This window comes from Stegostoma tigrinum, chromosome 27, assembly GCF_030684315.1.
Source record: "Stegostoma tigrinum isolate sSteTig4 chromosome 27, sSteTig4.hap1, whole genome shotgun sequence".
In the NCBI taxonomy this organism is placed as follows: Eukaryota; Metazoa; Chordata; class Chondrichthyes; order Orectolobiformes; family Stegostomatidae; genus Stegostoma; species Stegostoma tigrinum.
The window spans coordinates 1016153-1031741 of record NC_081380.1 but is presented as its reverse complement, the minus strand read 5'-3'; the positions used below and the strand labels follow the sequence as shown (position 1 = coordinate 1031741).

The 15589-nt window shown below is 44.0% G+C and overlaps 1 protein-coding gene across 2 annotated transcripts in view; it reads right to left on the bottom strand.

Moving 5' to 3' along the window:
* The window catches only part of LOC125464592 (carbohydrate-responsive element-binding protein), a 156424-nt gene that overhangs the window by 46231 nt on the left and 94604 nt on the right, over nucleotides 1-15589 (bottom strand). For both annotated transcript variants that reach the window (XM_059655497.1, XM_059655499.1), the window contains exons 8-9: nucleotides 6615-6760; nucleotides 2876-3479 (exon numbers count right to left, since the gene is read on the bottom strand). In XM_059655497.1, the coding sequence (XP_059511480.1) occupies nucleotides 2876-3479; nucleotides 6615-6760 (750 nt within the window). The remainder of the gene's footprint in view (nucleotides 1-2875; nucleotides 3480-6614; nucleotides 6761-15589) is intronic.

The following is a 15589-nucleotide window of genomic DNA, read 5'->3' as shown; positions in this document are numbered from 1 at the left end:
AGGGGGAGGCGGACCGAAGATGGAGAGTAAAGAAGATAGGTGGAGAGAGTATAGGTGGGGAGGTAGGGAGGGGATAGGTCAGTCCAGGGAAGACAGACAGGTCAAGGAGGTGGGATGAGGTTAGTAGGTAGATGGGTGTGCGGCTTGGGGTGGAAGGAAGGGTGGGTGAGAGGAAGAACAGGTTAGGGAGGCAGAGACAGGTTGGACTGGTTTTGGGATGCAGTGGGTGGGGGGGAAGAGCTGGGCTGGTTGTGTGGTGCAGTGGGGGGAGGGGACGAACTGGGCTGGTTAGGGGATGCAGTTGGGGAAGGGGAGATTTTGAAACTGGTGAAGTCCACATTGATACCATTAGGCTGCAGGGTTCCCAAGCGGAATATGGTGTGGGGGCAAGTGTAGCATTTCCTGCGGTTGCAGGGGAAGGTGCCGGCACCTTCTCCCTCACCCCTATCCCAGGCCCCAAGATGACATTCCACATTAAGCAGAGGTTCATCTGCACATCTGCCAATGTGGTATACTGCATCCACTGTACCCGGTGTGGCTTCATCTACATTGGGGAAACCAAGCGGAGGCTTGGAGACCGCTTTGCAGAACACCTCCGCTCAGTTCGCAACAAACAACTGCACCTCCCAGTCGCAAACCATTTCCACTCCCCCTCCCATTCTTTAGATGACATGTCCATCATGGGCCTCCTGCAGTGCCACAATGATGCCACCCGAAGGTTGCAGGAACAGCAACTCATATTCCGCTTGGGAACCCTGCAGCCTAATGGTATCAATGTGGACTTCACCAGTTTCAAAATCTCCCCTTCCCCAACTGCATCCCCTAACCAGCCCCGTTCGTCCCCTCCCCCCACTGCACCACACAACCAGCCCAGCTCTTCCCCCCCATCCACTGCATCCCAAAACCAGTCCAACCTGTCTCTGCCTCCCTAACCTGTTCTTCCTCTCACCCATCCCTTCCTTCCACCCCAAGCCGCACCCCCATCTACCTACTAACCTCATCCCACCTCCTTGACCTGTCCGTCTTCCCTGGAGACCTATCCCTTTCCTACCTACCCACCTATACTCTCTCCACCTATCTTCTTTTCTCTCCATCTTACGTCCGCCTCCCCCTCTCTCCCTATTTATTCCAGTTCCCTCACCCCATCCCCCTCTCTGATGAAGGGTCTAGGCCCGAAACGTCAGCTTTTGTGCTCCTGAGATGCTGCTGGGCCTGCTGTGTTCATCCAGCCTCACATTTTATTATGCTGTTGGCTTATTGTGTTTTAGCAGCACCTGGTGGTCTGTGGTGAGCTAATGCCGCCTGTCGTCAATTGTGCTCTAGCATCTCCTGCTCGTACTCACTATGCATCCCTTTCTAGTCTATGGTACAGCTGCATTTCCTGCTGGTTTATGGTGTGTTATTTGAGCTATGGTATGTTAATGCCTCCATTGGTCATGGATGGACAAGCATCCCCAGCAGGGGGTCTCTAGTTTGCTGATACCACGTTGATCAATGCTGAGCTAGCGCCATATGCTGCTCTGTGTTGCATTTCTGCATGTTACTGTTCTACCGTACACTCGTGCCTCCTGGTGGGCTATGTAGAGCTGGCATCTCCTGCTGTCTATTCTGCACACATTTCTCCTGCTAGTCTATGCTGCCTCAGTGCCTCCTGCTGATCTATGATGTGCTAGTGCCTCCGGTAGGTCTATACTGCAGTTGCAACATGTTTGTCTATTGTGTACAAATGCTTCCTAGTAGACCATATCATAGTCTCCTGCAGCTCCTGCTGATCTAGTGTGTTCTAATGCCAGTCTGTGGTGAGCTTGTGCCTCCTGCTGGTATGTGTTGCATTCACACTTCCAGCTGCCTATTGTGTCCAGGCACCTACTGCTGGACCATTGTGCATTAACACCTCCGATGTGTCTACGGTGCTCTAGCACCTCCTGTTAGGCCACTGTGAGCCTCTATCCTGCTGATTTCTGATGCATTTGGGCCTCCTGCCAGTCAGTTGTGTGTTAGCACTTTCTGTGTGCCTCTTATGCATTGGTGCCTGCTGCTAGTCAACTGTGTGCATTGGCACCTCCTGCCAGAATTCTGTGCACTATTGCCTCCTGTTGCTCTGTACTGCATAACACCATCTGTTGGTCTACCAAAAGCACCTACTGCTGGTCTAGTGCCTCTTGCTAGTCTGTGGTTAATGCATCTAACTGGTCTATGTGGTGTAACACCACATGCTGGTTTATGGCGTATGGTGGTCTATGGCACATTAGCATCTTTTGCGGATCTATGGCAACCTAGTGTTCCCATAGTGGTCCATGCTGATGAACGGCCCAGCAAACAGAGAGACATAACCTGAAAGGTTTCAGCAGGCACTTGCTAATAATTAGAGTAACCTGCATATCACCAGCACTAGATACTGCAAGGCTCAGGGATATGGATCTCCAACTGGCTGAACGCTAATTGGAAGGACCAATGAGAAATCACAGATGTCCTGAACTCAGTTTGGTGCCCCTCCCACCTGAAGGTGATCAGTGTCACATGGAGAATGCCAAGGTATGTATGTCCTTCATGGTGGCCACATGCCCATCACTTTAACCCTGTCTGTGATGGGGGTAGGTTTACCGAGCTACAGGTGCTTAACTGGAGAAATTCACATTACTTGGGCTGTGCCCTGGAGATGATCAAAAAATAGGATCACTGCATTTGAACGATATATTTAAAACTAATGTGTGATTGCATGAATATCTAGTATAGTATCTAACTAATCTCAGTTAGGCACAATGTAGGGCTGCTGTCCAGCAATACCTACTATAAACATTCTGCAATGCTAAAAGCATGTAGGTATATTGAACAGTATATTTGAATACTAACTCATTATTTAAGTTAGATTTACCTGCTGAGAGCAGCTGGATTAAGTCTTGAGACTGCGAAGATACAGTTGAGGGAAATAACTCTTCTTCTGGGTTTGTGGGCTTGTGTTTCCATTTTGACACAGAATGGAGTGACTGCACTTGGGTTAAAGTGACTTGCTGCGTCTGAGGCTTCAGTTGAACAGAAGGGACTGTTGCAGAGGATGATGGACTGGTGTCTGAAGGAGACAGCATCATGGCTGCAGGAAAGGTGAAAGCTGAGCATTGCTGGCTGAAAGGCGATGGTGCAGAGTCAGTGATGACTGGGGGAAACACATCAGTTCCAGATCTGTATTTTGGATTCAGGAGAGGCCTTGGACAAGGTAATGGTTCTTGCTGGCTGATTACTGCAGAACTTGGTGCAGACAGAATTGTGTTCCAATAGGAAGATTTGCAAGGTGACTGAGCCGTGATGCTCTCTGGAAGTAGATGACTTGGTCTCTGTTCATAACGCGCTGGTGGCTGGAACTTTGAGCCAGAAATAACGCTCTGGCTGTCAACAGACACTGTGGACCCAGGGAAAAACTGGTTGGAGATTGCCGCTGTATTAATGGTCAGGGTAAACCCAGGATCTGAGAGGATGTCTACCTGTAAAACAAGATAATAATCTGCATATTTCAACGTTGCAATGTCTTGGGAGCTTTTAGTATTAAATCATTACCCCCAAGTGTCATGGACTGTGTATTTTGCACTGTGCAATAACTTATTGATAAGGGCAATGTGTGTAAGCAGGGTTTTCCAAGAACAGCAGTAGTTCAAACTCTTCCAAGTACAGTCCAGGAAAATATCCAAAAACAGAAAAAGATCTGACTCACTAAACATCTGTGAAAATCAGTCAAGTTACTTGCTCAAAATTATGTAGGTTGAAGCTGAGAAACTGTGACAGAACGTGCTTCAGATAAGACTTAGAGGTAACTTTAATAACCTTAACACCTAAGTCTAGCAATAGGGTTAAAATTTCAATAAGGGGAACCTAGTCCCAACTCTGACTCCTGGTTTTAACATACAGAAAAGCCCAGGAGGTGGATTCAGCATTCAGCAGAGCAGATCAGCCAGGACGTGGAATAGGGATTCCAGCCCAGGAGATTAGCCTTGGAGTAACTCCAGGAGGTGGGTTTAGGAGTCAGGCCCAGGAGTCAGGCCTTCGATACAGGCCCAGGAGGTGAGATGAGGATGCCCAGGAATCATGTCAGGAGGGACGAGAGGTGAATAACTTAGTCACCTGAGGTGAGTCCTCAAATATTTTGCTTTTTCAATGTGTGATGCTCACTGATAGCATTGCTGCCTCACAGCACCAGTGGTGTGATTTTAGCCTTGGATGACTGTCCATGCAGAGTTTGCACATTCTCCCCCTGTCTACATGGGCTTCCTCCGGGTGTTCCAGTTTCCTCCAACAGTACCAAAATGTGAAGGTTAGATGGATTGGCTATGCTAAATTGCCCTATTGTGTCCAGGGATGTGCAGCTTAGGTGGATTAGCAGTACTAAACGTGGGTTGTAGGATTTGATGGGATGAAGGCCTCTTTCTGCATCGTAGTGTAATCATGATTAAAAACGAACCCATTAGTGATAAAACATTTGCATAATATGCATCATGGTTCATGGTTCAGACTGATTGTACAGAAATAACATAAATCGAGTTTACAGTTAGTATCACGGAGCAGTTGCAGATGACACAAGACAGTCAAGTGTCACATACCATAACAGTAGATCTCCTGGCAGGAAGTGGACAGACAAGATTATGTCAGGGGTAGATAAACCATACCAGGAAAAGCAGTACCCAATGACTGATGATATAAGGCCTAAGAGGACGCAGATTTAAGGTTGTGAGCAAGTGAAGCAAGAGGTGTGTGAGAGGAACATTTTTACACAGCGAATGGGAATGCCCTGCAAGTCACTGTTCATAAGGACAGTGGAACTGGGGACAGCAGACTATTTCTAATAGCAGTTGGATAGGCACTTCAGGGAAATAAACCTACAGAGCTATGGACCTGTACCTATCCCACAGTGGAGTGGGACCTAATGAAATGCTCTACAGAGAGCTGGCATTGACTGGATGGTTGAATGACTCACTTCGGTGATGTAAGGCTTCAATGCCCCTAAACAGGCTTTTCTTAGTTACTATAACTGTCCACGTTCTTTGGCTGGTCTTCACTTTTAACAGTGAGCCCTGTATTCAGCTTGCTTTGAAAAATGATACTCATTTCATTATTTCATAACACTGCTGGAGGTTTAAATCCCATTGCAATTGCTGCACAAGATGTGGAGGTGCCGGTGTTGAACTTGAGTGGACTGATGGAGGTGATTTCAAATAAACCTGCTGGACGAGAACCGAGTGTCATGTGATTCATTCCTGAGCAAAATCAACAAGGAAAGCTCTGCCTCAAACTGATTGCAAACAAACTCTGAACACGTTCATTTAAATGTTTTGTCTACTGTTAAAAACAAACCGCTTTTCAATATAAAATCAGGCTGTTCAGCCCCTCAAGCTTGTTCCTCCACACAATGAGATGGATCATTGTTGACAACACAAACCAACATCATGCACCAACATTTACTTCACATCTTGGTTACTAAAAGTCTATCAAATTCAGTTTTAAAGTTAACAGTTTTACTCTGGTATTTAATGAAGATAGTGTCAAATTCTACCACCCTTTCTGTGGAGAAGTGTTTCTGAATTTCAGTCTGAAAAGTCTGGCTCCAATTTTTTTAACAATACTCCAAAGTCCATGGGAGCTACTGGCTTCCTGACCAGTGGAAACAGTCTCCCACCATCGACCCTATAAATTCCCTTCACATTGTGAAATATTTGATTTATTCAGCACCTGAGCTTCTGATTTCCAGGGAATACAGCCCTATTTTGGGCATCTCAATTTATAATTTAATCCTTGAAGTCTGGGTATCATTCTTGAAAATCTTCATATCTGCGATAGCTCCTTCACAAGGTGCAGTGCCCAGAATTGCTCCCAGTGATTTCAGTTGTGATCCAACCAGGACTTTGAACTGTTGAAGTATGAATTCTAGCCCCTTATATTCTAATCGTGAAGACATAAATGCATAGCTATAAGTGTATTAATCTTACAGATTATTTTCTGTGCCGTTGGTGACTGTTTAATGATCGGTGTACTGGAACTCCAAGTTTCTTCAGGTCACCACTGCTTCTCATTTTTCACGATTTAGAAAGTTCCTTCTCTCCAAGATCCAAGTGGGTGATTTCAGGTATGCCTGCATTCAAATCCATTTGTCACCATTTCGGCCATTCACTTAATTTATCAATAATTTAATGTTTCTTTCTATTTGCCATCTACATTTATGTCATTGGTAATTTGTTTATGCGACTCAATCACATCATCACTAGTGAATAGTTTAGGCTTCAGCATAGATCTATGTGGGACCCTGGCAACCTGTTGTCTCTGTTACATGTGGGAACACGATAATATTACATGGAAATGTTCAGAGATCCCACAGTGTAAGCCTTAATGTTTTATTTTTAGTCTGTCAATGTGATGAAACCTAGAAATAAAGCAAAATTAATGATGAACTTGGCATCTTTAACACAATTGTGATCAATTCAGAAATATATTGTTCGACCCATATATCCATGTATGTGCTGTTAGTACAAGGTGGAAAGACTGAAATGTTTCATTAACTTGGCATTAAAGTGTGAACAATATTGTTTCAAAATGTAAGTCAGAAACATCAAGATATATATAACGGAGCTGACCTGTGGATGATGATTGCCATGCAGTATATTTTCTGTTGGGCCAGTGAAGGTTACTGGTCCAAAGGGGTTGCTGGGGAAGTTTGAAAGGTGACTGTGCTCTGGAAAGGAATTGGCTGGGTGTGGATGATGGGGACCACTGAAGAAACCTGAGGAAGAAGATGAACAGAAAAGGTCACAAAGCTACACATAAGAACGGTGGAGGACTATTTATTTCTCTGTGACCAGGATCTATAATTCATTCAACAAACATTTTTCCAAACTCCTGACGCAATGTTGAGGACTTTGGTTAAGTTCCTTGTAGTCGAGACTCCAACTCTCTCAATTGTTCTTCCAATTAGCTTAGCTCACCCAAAACTCTTAGTTTTGAATCTTCCTCAAGGTTAGTCGTTTTCTGCTGTTATTATCTAATCAGAGCTGCATGTAGTATATCAGAAACTGAACAGTACAACACTGCTTGATTTATAATTCATTGATAAGAATAATCCAATCCATCAGACACTAAAAATCCTGCTGAACATACCAGTATTTTCAATTTTGACTCTAGGTTTGAATTTGTTTAGTTTTTGTACCCAATGTTTTCTGTACATGTTCACTAAAGTGTTCTGGGGAATTTGCAAGAATTGGAAATTGAAGGATTGGAGACTGACCAGCAGAACACTGTAATTGTCTAATCCAGAGGTAACAATAACATGGATGTGTATATCAACAGGAATTGAGTTGAACACAAGCAGGCAGGTTTATAAAAACAACAATAAGTACCAAACAGATGAATTCGCAGCCAAAACATGAACAATCTTCAGTTGCAGCCAATAAATGGGTGTTTCCACTTAGTGTTCACCTCAGGGGTAACCCCGGCACTCTTATTGATATTAATACAATGGTGGTTATATTCAGAGTGGTTTGAGGCAATAAGCTGGAGGTAAATTATACCAACTTGACCTGATTCACAGAAGTGCTACGAAATTACCATCTCCAACCAGAGAGAATCTAATCATTTCCACTGACGTTCAAAGGCACTACAATTGCAGACTCTCCCACTATTAATATCCTGGAGTGTTACAATTGATCAGGAATTGAACTGGACCAGTCACATAAATACTGGGCTATAGGAGCAGGTCAAATGCACAGAATTCTGTGATGTGTAACGCAGCACCTGCCTCCCCAAAGCCTGCCCACCATATACAATACACAGGTCGGGAAGTATGGTAGAAAACTCTCTTCTTGACCGGATGAGCGCAGCTCCAACAAGAAGTTCAAATCATCCTAGACGAAGCACCCTGCTTAATCATCACTACTTTACCACTGGAAACATTTACTGCCTCAATCAATGCACACTGGCAGCTGTGTATACCACTAACAAGATGGATTGCAGCAACTCAGCAAAGTTTCTTTGACAGCACTTTGCAAACTCACAACCATCCTCGAAGACACAGATCAGCCTGACTCAGAACAACGTCACTGTTCCTTTCCTGTTGCTAGTAAGAATCCTAAAACTCCTGCCCCACTCCAATCGTGCTCACACGTACATCTATAGAGTGAATTTTTATATGCTGATACACTTTATTTCGTTCAAAAAGCACACAATTTATTGACAATCAGTCAATGTGGCATTTTATAAATTTGTACTTTAGAAATAAAACCAGTCTGACTCCAGACTAAAACACAAACAGGTGGTAAACATGGACTCACGCCTAACATGCACTGTCTGACCTAAAATGTCACCTCTTCCTTACATTGATAAAACCTTTATTGGGACATTGGCTTGAAAGGAATTCAGGGATTTACATACACATATTACTTAATTAAATCTTTTAACTGATTAAAAACTTAACAGCATCTTAGGTTTGTTTAGTACATCCTCATCAATGGCATGACCCTTTGATCTTTTGCATTAATTCTATGTCTGATACTACCTCCCACTAACACCTGAAGAAGGACTGAGGCTCCGAAAGCTTGTGTTTTCAAATAAACTGTTGGACTATAACCTGGTGTTGTGTGATTTCTGACCTTGTCCACTCCCAATGGACTAGAATGCTTCAAGGACAATTGGAGTTGGGCCAGCAACAGCCACATCCCTTGAATGGATTAACAGGAAGTTATGAAGACAGATTGTAGAAACTAGGCTTGTTCTTCTTGGAGCAGAGAAGTCAAGAAGAAATTTATGAGTGTTGTGTTCTCTGAAAGGGGTCTTTAAAATTGTGAAGGGGTCTTGACAAACTGAGCAAGGAGAAAATGTTTCCAATAGTAGAAGGGTCAGGAACCAGAGAATATAGATTTCAGATAAATGACACAAGAGCGAATGAAATGATGAGAATGTTTTTAAAGCTGAGTTTTTATAATTAGAACAGAGATTTAGGGAAGCAGCCTCACTGCTAACTTTCAAAGGAGAATTGAACATGTAAGATTCTCAGGGCTATTGGAGTGGGATGAAATGGACAGTGTTACAAAGATGCTTTAGAGCTAATATTTCTTATGATTTTTGTTCATTGATTAAAGTTTGAAGGTTTGTAGAAAAACTGATTTATTTCAAGTGTTGTGGTTTCTTCAAAAGAAACCACATGGAATTTGGAGATTTTTTGTTCACAAGGCTTCCTAGAAATCACATAACTGGTGATAATTGCTTGTACTGCTATAGGTGTTCTAAACAGTGACTGGATTGAGAACCCTCCCCCATTTCTGAAGAAGGGTCTAGGCCTGAAATGTCAGCCTTCCTACTCCTCTGCTGCTGCTTGGCCTGCTGTGTTCATCCAGCTCTACACCTTGTTATCTCAGATTCTCCAGCATCTGTAGTTCCTGCTATCTCTGGATTGAGAATACTTTGGTATCTGGAATTAAGTGGAGAGTAGGAAGTCAGCGTGAAAGAGGTGCCAAGCTAATCTCTCACATCCCTTGGCAGCATGGCGGCACAGTGGTTAGCACTGCTTTTTTCCACACTTTACAATCAATTACATTTTTAAAAGTATTTCATTTTCTGACAGTGGAAATGTAACATAAGAGTGTATGAAGTAGGAGCAGGAGAAGGCCATTCAACCCCTTGAGCCTGTTCTGACATTTAATACAATCATGGTTGATCTCATCTCGGCCTCAATTCCACCTCCTGCTTGCTCCCCATAACCCTTCAGCCCGTTACCATAATAGAATAGCCTTTATTGGCACATATACTCAGTGAAAAGTTTATACATTGCCAATTACAGCGCCAACTCAGATACAAAAGTACCTTGACACAACTTCTTCAGGTGCAAGCTCTTAGACAACAGAAAAATAAACATGTCCAGATTGCAGACCTCAGCACAACAGACCACACTGGCACCTTGCTTCCAGTCTGCACTGAGCCCTTACTCCACCCTGCGTTGGCGACACACCACACCTGCAGGGCACTGCGGGAGGCCAGATGGTTGCCAAGCAATGTCAGGATGCCCCTATGAGAGGAGGCCTCTGTGCCAGGTCAGGAGTCGTCACTGGAGACTGGAATCATTGCCACAGGCTATGACAGAAGAAAGAAAAACAGCATTAAGAGGAAGAAAAAGAAGAAAAGGAGAGCTCCGACTGGAGAGTCCTACTCTGCCACCATCTTACTCTGTCTCCACCTTTAACTTACTCATTGTCTGGGATTCCACCTCATTCATAGATTCACCAACCTTTGAGAGAAGTTAATTCTCCCCCATCTCTGTTTTAAGTCTGTTTCCCTTTATCATAAATCTAAACTTCTTGTTCTATGCCTTCAATAAGGAAACATCTACTTTGTCAATCTCCTTTAGCAACGTATGCATCTCAATTGGAACTCATTCTTCTAAACTCCAGGGAGTATCAGCCCAAACTTCTCCATCTCTCCTTATAACTCCTCATCTCTGGAATCAACCTCGTGAAGCTCCACCAAGCTTCCCCAAAACAAATAAAACCCTCCACATGTGAAGGAGCCAAAAATTGCTGTGAAGTCACTTCAGAATTCATTTTCTTAAATTTATTTCAAGTTTGTGGAAATACTCAGTAGTGATTTCTTTAAAAACAGTCACTGAAAGGTCACTGTGGATATTGGAGTTCTTTTTAACATGATTTCCTAGAAATCACATGACTGGTGAGAAATACTTATTCTGCAGTAGATACTGTTAGGGCTGTTTGAACCCTGGCTGGGTGGAGAATACTTTGGTATCTTGGGGAACACAAAGCCTGTGAGGGGTGTTATCCATTTGATCTCTCCTATTCAGGGCTCCATCTACCAAGACTCCCAGAGACAATCATTCATGATTAGTGCTGTGATAACCCCTACATGAGGCATTGCTTAAAATCTTCTCATGGAGTCTTTGAGTATGAGTTCCCTCAGTAACAGGCAATGGCTTGCCCAGCTGGAACTCATCACCTGAGCTCTATGGTTTAGGGGTAATGTCCCTGGACCGGGATGCCCAGGTTCATGTCTCACCTGCGTAGGGTGTGTAATACTATCTCTGAACAAGTTGGTCAGAAAGATAGGCTAAATTAAAAAAAATGCAGACACATTATCTGTTCCTCTTCCTGCAGTTACATTCAATTCCAGGTATTGTTGGAGAAGGAGCACTCAATGTCCATCAACACCCTCAATACCGTTAGAGAGAGAAGCAGGTACCTCGGGGAACACAACACAATGGATTGCAGCAACTCAACAAAGTTTCTTTGACAGTACCTTCCAAATTCACAACCTTTGTTTTTCCTTTTCGATTTAGCTCCCTTCCACTCATCCACACCTCCCTCACTTTTAATGGTTTCCATTGCTTGGCTGGTGTATATCCAATTGGCTACATTGGTGATTTACTGTTGGTGGTTGGTAGAAACAAAAAATATAGTCATGGTGATTTGGTGGTGGGAAAGCCATTTGGTTGTGTACAAGAGCACTGCCAGGTATAAAATAAAGCAGGCACAGGGATGAGTCTGCAGACCTGTCTGTCCTGGTCTGGGACTAGCCTGTGTACACACAAGTGGCGGCTCTATTTTGGTGTTCAACACCAAAGAGAGAGAAGAACAGTTGGACAGACAAAGGAGTAGGTACTGATCAGCCTGGGAGAATGAATAGCTACCAATGGGGACTATTTGTGGCTCACATTGGGCTGTGTGTAATAGCAGGCTATATGATAACAAGGCCTGATGTGTGCGAGTTGAGGTAAGGACATGGGAGAAGGCGCCTCAAGCCCTAAAATTGTTGAAATCAATATTGAATCCAGAAGGCTGCAGGGCTCCCAAACGGAAAATGAGGTGCTGTTTTTCCAGTTTGCGCTGAGCTTTGCTGGAACACTGCATCAAACCTGAGACAGAGATAGTGGTGAGGGAACAGGGCGATGTGTTGAAGTGGCAGGCAACTGGAAGGTCAGGATCTTTTTTGCAAGCAGAATGTAGGTGTTCTGCAAAGTGGTCACCCAATCCACACTTATTTCCCCAATGTAGAGGAGACTACATTGTGAGCAATGAATGCAATAGATTAGATTGTGTGAAGTACAGGTAAAGTGCTGCTTCACCTAGAAAGTATGTTGGATAGTGGGGAGGGTGGAAGTAAACAGACAGGTGTTACACTTTCTGCAGTTGCAGCAGAAGATACTGTGGGGGTGTGGAGGGATGTTGGGAGTGACGAGTGACCCAAGGTGTCCCAGAGGGAACAGTCCCGGTGGAAGGCAGACAATGGAGGGGAGGGGAATATTTGCCTGGTGGTGGCATCTTGTTGGAGGTGGCATACATGGCAGCTAATGATCCTCTGAATGTGAATGCCAGTGGGATGATAGGTAAGGGCAAGGGGAATCCTATCGTTGTTATGAGAGGGAAGAGAGAGTGGATGAGCGTTGAAATGCAGGAGATGGGTCAGACCTGGTTGAGGGCCCTGTCAACTATGGTGCTGGGGAATCCTCGGTTGAGGAAGAAGGTGGACATTTCAGATAGCCCCTTGTCGAAGTTAGCATCATCAAAATAGATGCCATTGAGATGGAGGAACTGAGAAAGCACTATAGAGTCTTTACAGGAAGTAGGGTGTGAGGATGTTTAGACGAAATAACTGTGGGAGTCAGTAGGTTAATGATGGATATTACTGGCCAGCCTATTCCCAGAAATGGAAATAGAGATATTGAGGAAAGAGGGAGTCAGAAATTGACCAGATGAAGGTGAAACCGGGGTCGTAATTGGAAGCAAAATTGATGAACCTTGCCAATTCTGGATGAGACAGGGAAGTAGCACTGATGATATCATTGATATGTCAGAGAAAGTTTTGGGTGGGGGCCGGAATAGGACGGAAATGAGGCATGTTCCATGTACTCTACAAAGAGCCAGGCATAACTGGGGTCCATGCAGATACCCATGGCCATCCCTCTGACTTTAAGAAAATGAGAGGAGTTAAAAGAGAAGTTGTTCTGGATGAGGACAAGCTTGGCCAAGCAGAGGAGGCTGATTGTTCAGGCTCTATCTTCGGGAAAGCAGGTGCCGCATTCACTTATTGATTCAAAATGTTCACTAAATGCTGTGTGCTTAGAAATGCTATTTTTTATATTTGTCTGATCAATGTACCTTTGAGTGACCTTAGTTTGTTTAATTGAAAAAAAACTGCAAAATAACCATTCTGGCTCAGCAAACCTCCCTGAAAACCCAGCACAAAATTATGAGGGTGTGTTTCTATTTCACCTGCATTTATCCAGGAAGAAGCCAGCCAAATCAGAAATTCAACTGAAAGGGGAACAGAATGGGATGATGAGAAGAAACCTACCATCACAGTTTCCAAAGAAACAAAACTAAACTAAGGTTTGGGAAGCAAAATTTCTGGGTAAACTGAACTGAAGATACAGAAGGACGGGGATCAGTCCACACTGGGCAGCTAAAGTTGTTGAGTCCATCAGTACAGTATAAGCAATGTGAAGAAGAGTGAAGAAGTCACTGATCAGATCCAGAAGCTGAGAATGAGTTGCTACAACCATTTCTGTTTCATGGTAGATCCATCCAGGGCAGGTTGAGAATGTTGTGCAATCATGTGCCATTTACGGTGATGACCATGCTTGTGGATCTCCGCATGGATATGTTCCGCAGTTGACTGGGGTCCAAAGTAGCCAGTGTGGAAGGAGAGAGCTTAGATCCGTCGCAAGGAAGACAAGAGTCTGAAGGCCACTGAGCCTGAGTGTGAACAATAAGCAAGCTTTGAGTGGACCCTGGTGCCAAGCTGTAAAATCAGTCTTAGATGTTTCTGCAAATTATAGGTACTTTAAGTCAACCTGTTCAGAAATAGACCAGTGAGCTTTACCTCAGTTGTTGATAAAGTGTTGGAAAAGGTTATAAGGGATAGAATTTATAATCATCTAGAAAAGAATAAATTGATTAGGGATAGTCAGCACGGTTTTGTGAAGGGAAGGTCGTGCCTCACAAACCTTATTGAGTTATTTGAGAAGGTGACCAAACAGGTAGATGAGAGTAAACCGGTTGATGTGGTGTATATGGATTTCAGCAAGACATTCGATAAGGTTCCCCACAGTAGGCTACTGTACAAAATGCGGAGGAATGGGATTGTGAGAGATATAGCGAAATTGGCTTGCTGAACGAAGACAGAGGGTGGTGGTTGTTGGGAAATGTTCATCCTGGAGATCAGTTACTAGTGGTGTACCGCAAGGTTCGGTGTTGGGTCCAGTGCTGTTTGTCAATTTAATAAATGACCTGGATGAGGGCGTAGAAGGATGGGTTAGTAAATTTGCAGACGACACTAAGGTCAGTGGAGTTGTGGATAGTGACGAAGGATGCTGTAGGTTGCAGAGAGACATAGATAAGCTGCAGAGCTGGGCTGAGAGGTGGCAAATGGAGTTTAATGCAGACAAGTGTGAGGTGATGCACTTTGGTGGGAGTAACCGGAAGGCAAAGTACAGGGCTAATGGTAAGATTCTTAGTCGTGTAGATGAGCAGAGAGATCTCGGTGTCCATGTACACAGATCCTTGAAAGTTGCCACCCAGGTTGACAGGGCTGTTAAGAAGGCATACAGTGTTTTAGCTTTTATTAATAGAAGGATCGAGTTCCGGAACCAAGAGGTTATGCTGCAGCTGTACAAAACTCTAGTGCGGCCGCACTTGGAGTATTGTGTACAGTTCTGGTCACCGCATTTTAAGAAGGATGTGGAAGCTTTGGAAAGGGTGCAGAGGAGATTTACTAGGATGTTGCCTGGTATGGAGGGAAGGTCTTACGAGGAAAGGCTGAGGGACTTGAGGCTGTTTTCATTACAGAGAAGAAGGTTGAGAGGTGACTTAATTGAAACATATAAAATAATCAGAGGGTTAGATAGGGTGGATAGGGAGAGCCTTTTTCCTAGGATGGTGACGGCCAGCACGAGGGGGCATAGCTTTAAATTGAGGGGTGAAAGATATAGGACAGATGTCAGAGGTGGTTTCTTTACTCAGAGAGTAGTAAGGGAATGGAATGCTTTGCCTGCAACGGTAGTAGATTCGCCAACTTTGGGTACATTTAAGGCGTCATTGGATAAGCATATGGACGTACGTGGAATAGTGTAGGTTAGATGGGCTTGAGATCGGTATGACAGGTCGGCACAACATCGAGGGCCAAAGGGCGTGTACTGTGCTGTAATGTTCTATGTTCTATGTTCCATGTTCTAAATGCCCTGCCACACCTCTGGAGCAGATGGGAGTTGACGCTGGGCTCCTGGATTAGAGCAAGGGACATTATCACTGCACTACAACAGCTCCTTTAAATTTACAGATTTCCAGTGGCATGGGAGAGTTTGTTACTAAACACACTGTTTCCGAGTGAGGTAATGGGGGTTGGGGGTGGGGGGAGGGTGTTGGAATTACTTTTCAAAATCCATCTACACGTCTACAGTATTAGTCTCATTAATCCTCTCTTGAAATGCTCCAGCTAGTTAACTAAACATGATTTTCACTTAAGGTATTGATGCTGTCTTTCCTCAATTACCTTTATTTATCCTTGTGGCTATTAATATTTTTTGGAGTTATTGACTGAATTGGCTCCAATCAGGAAC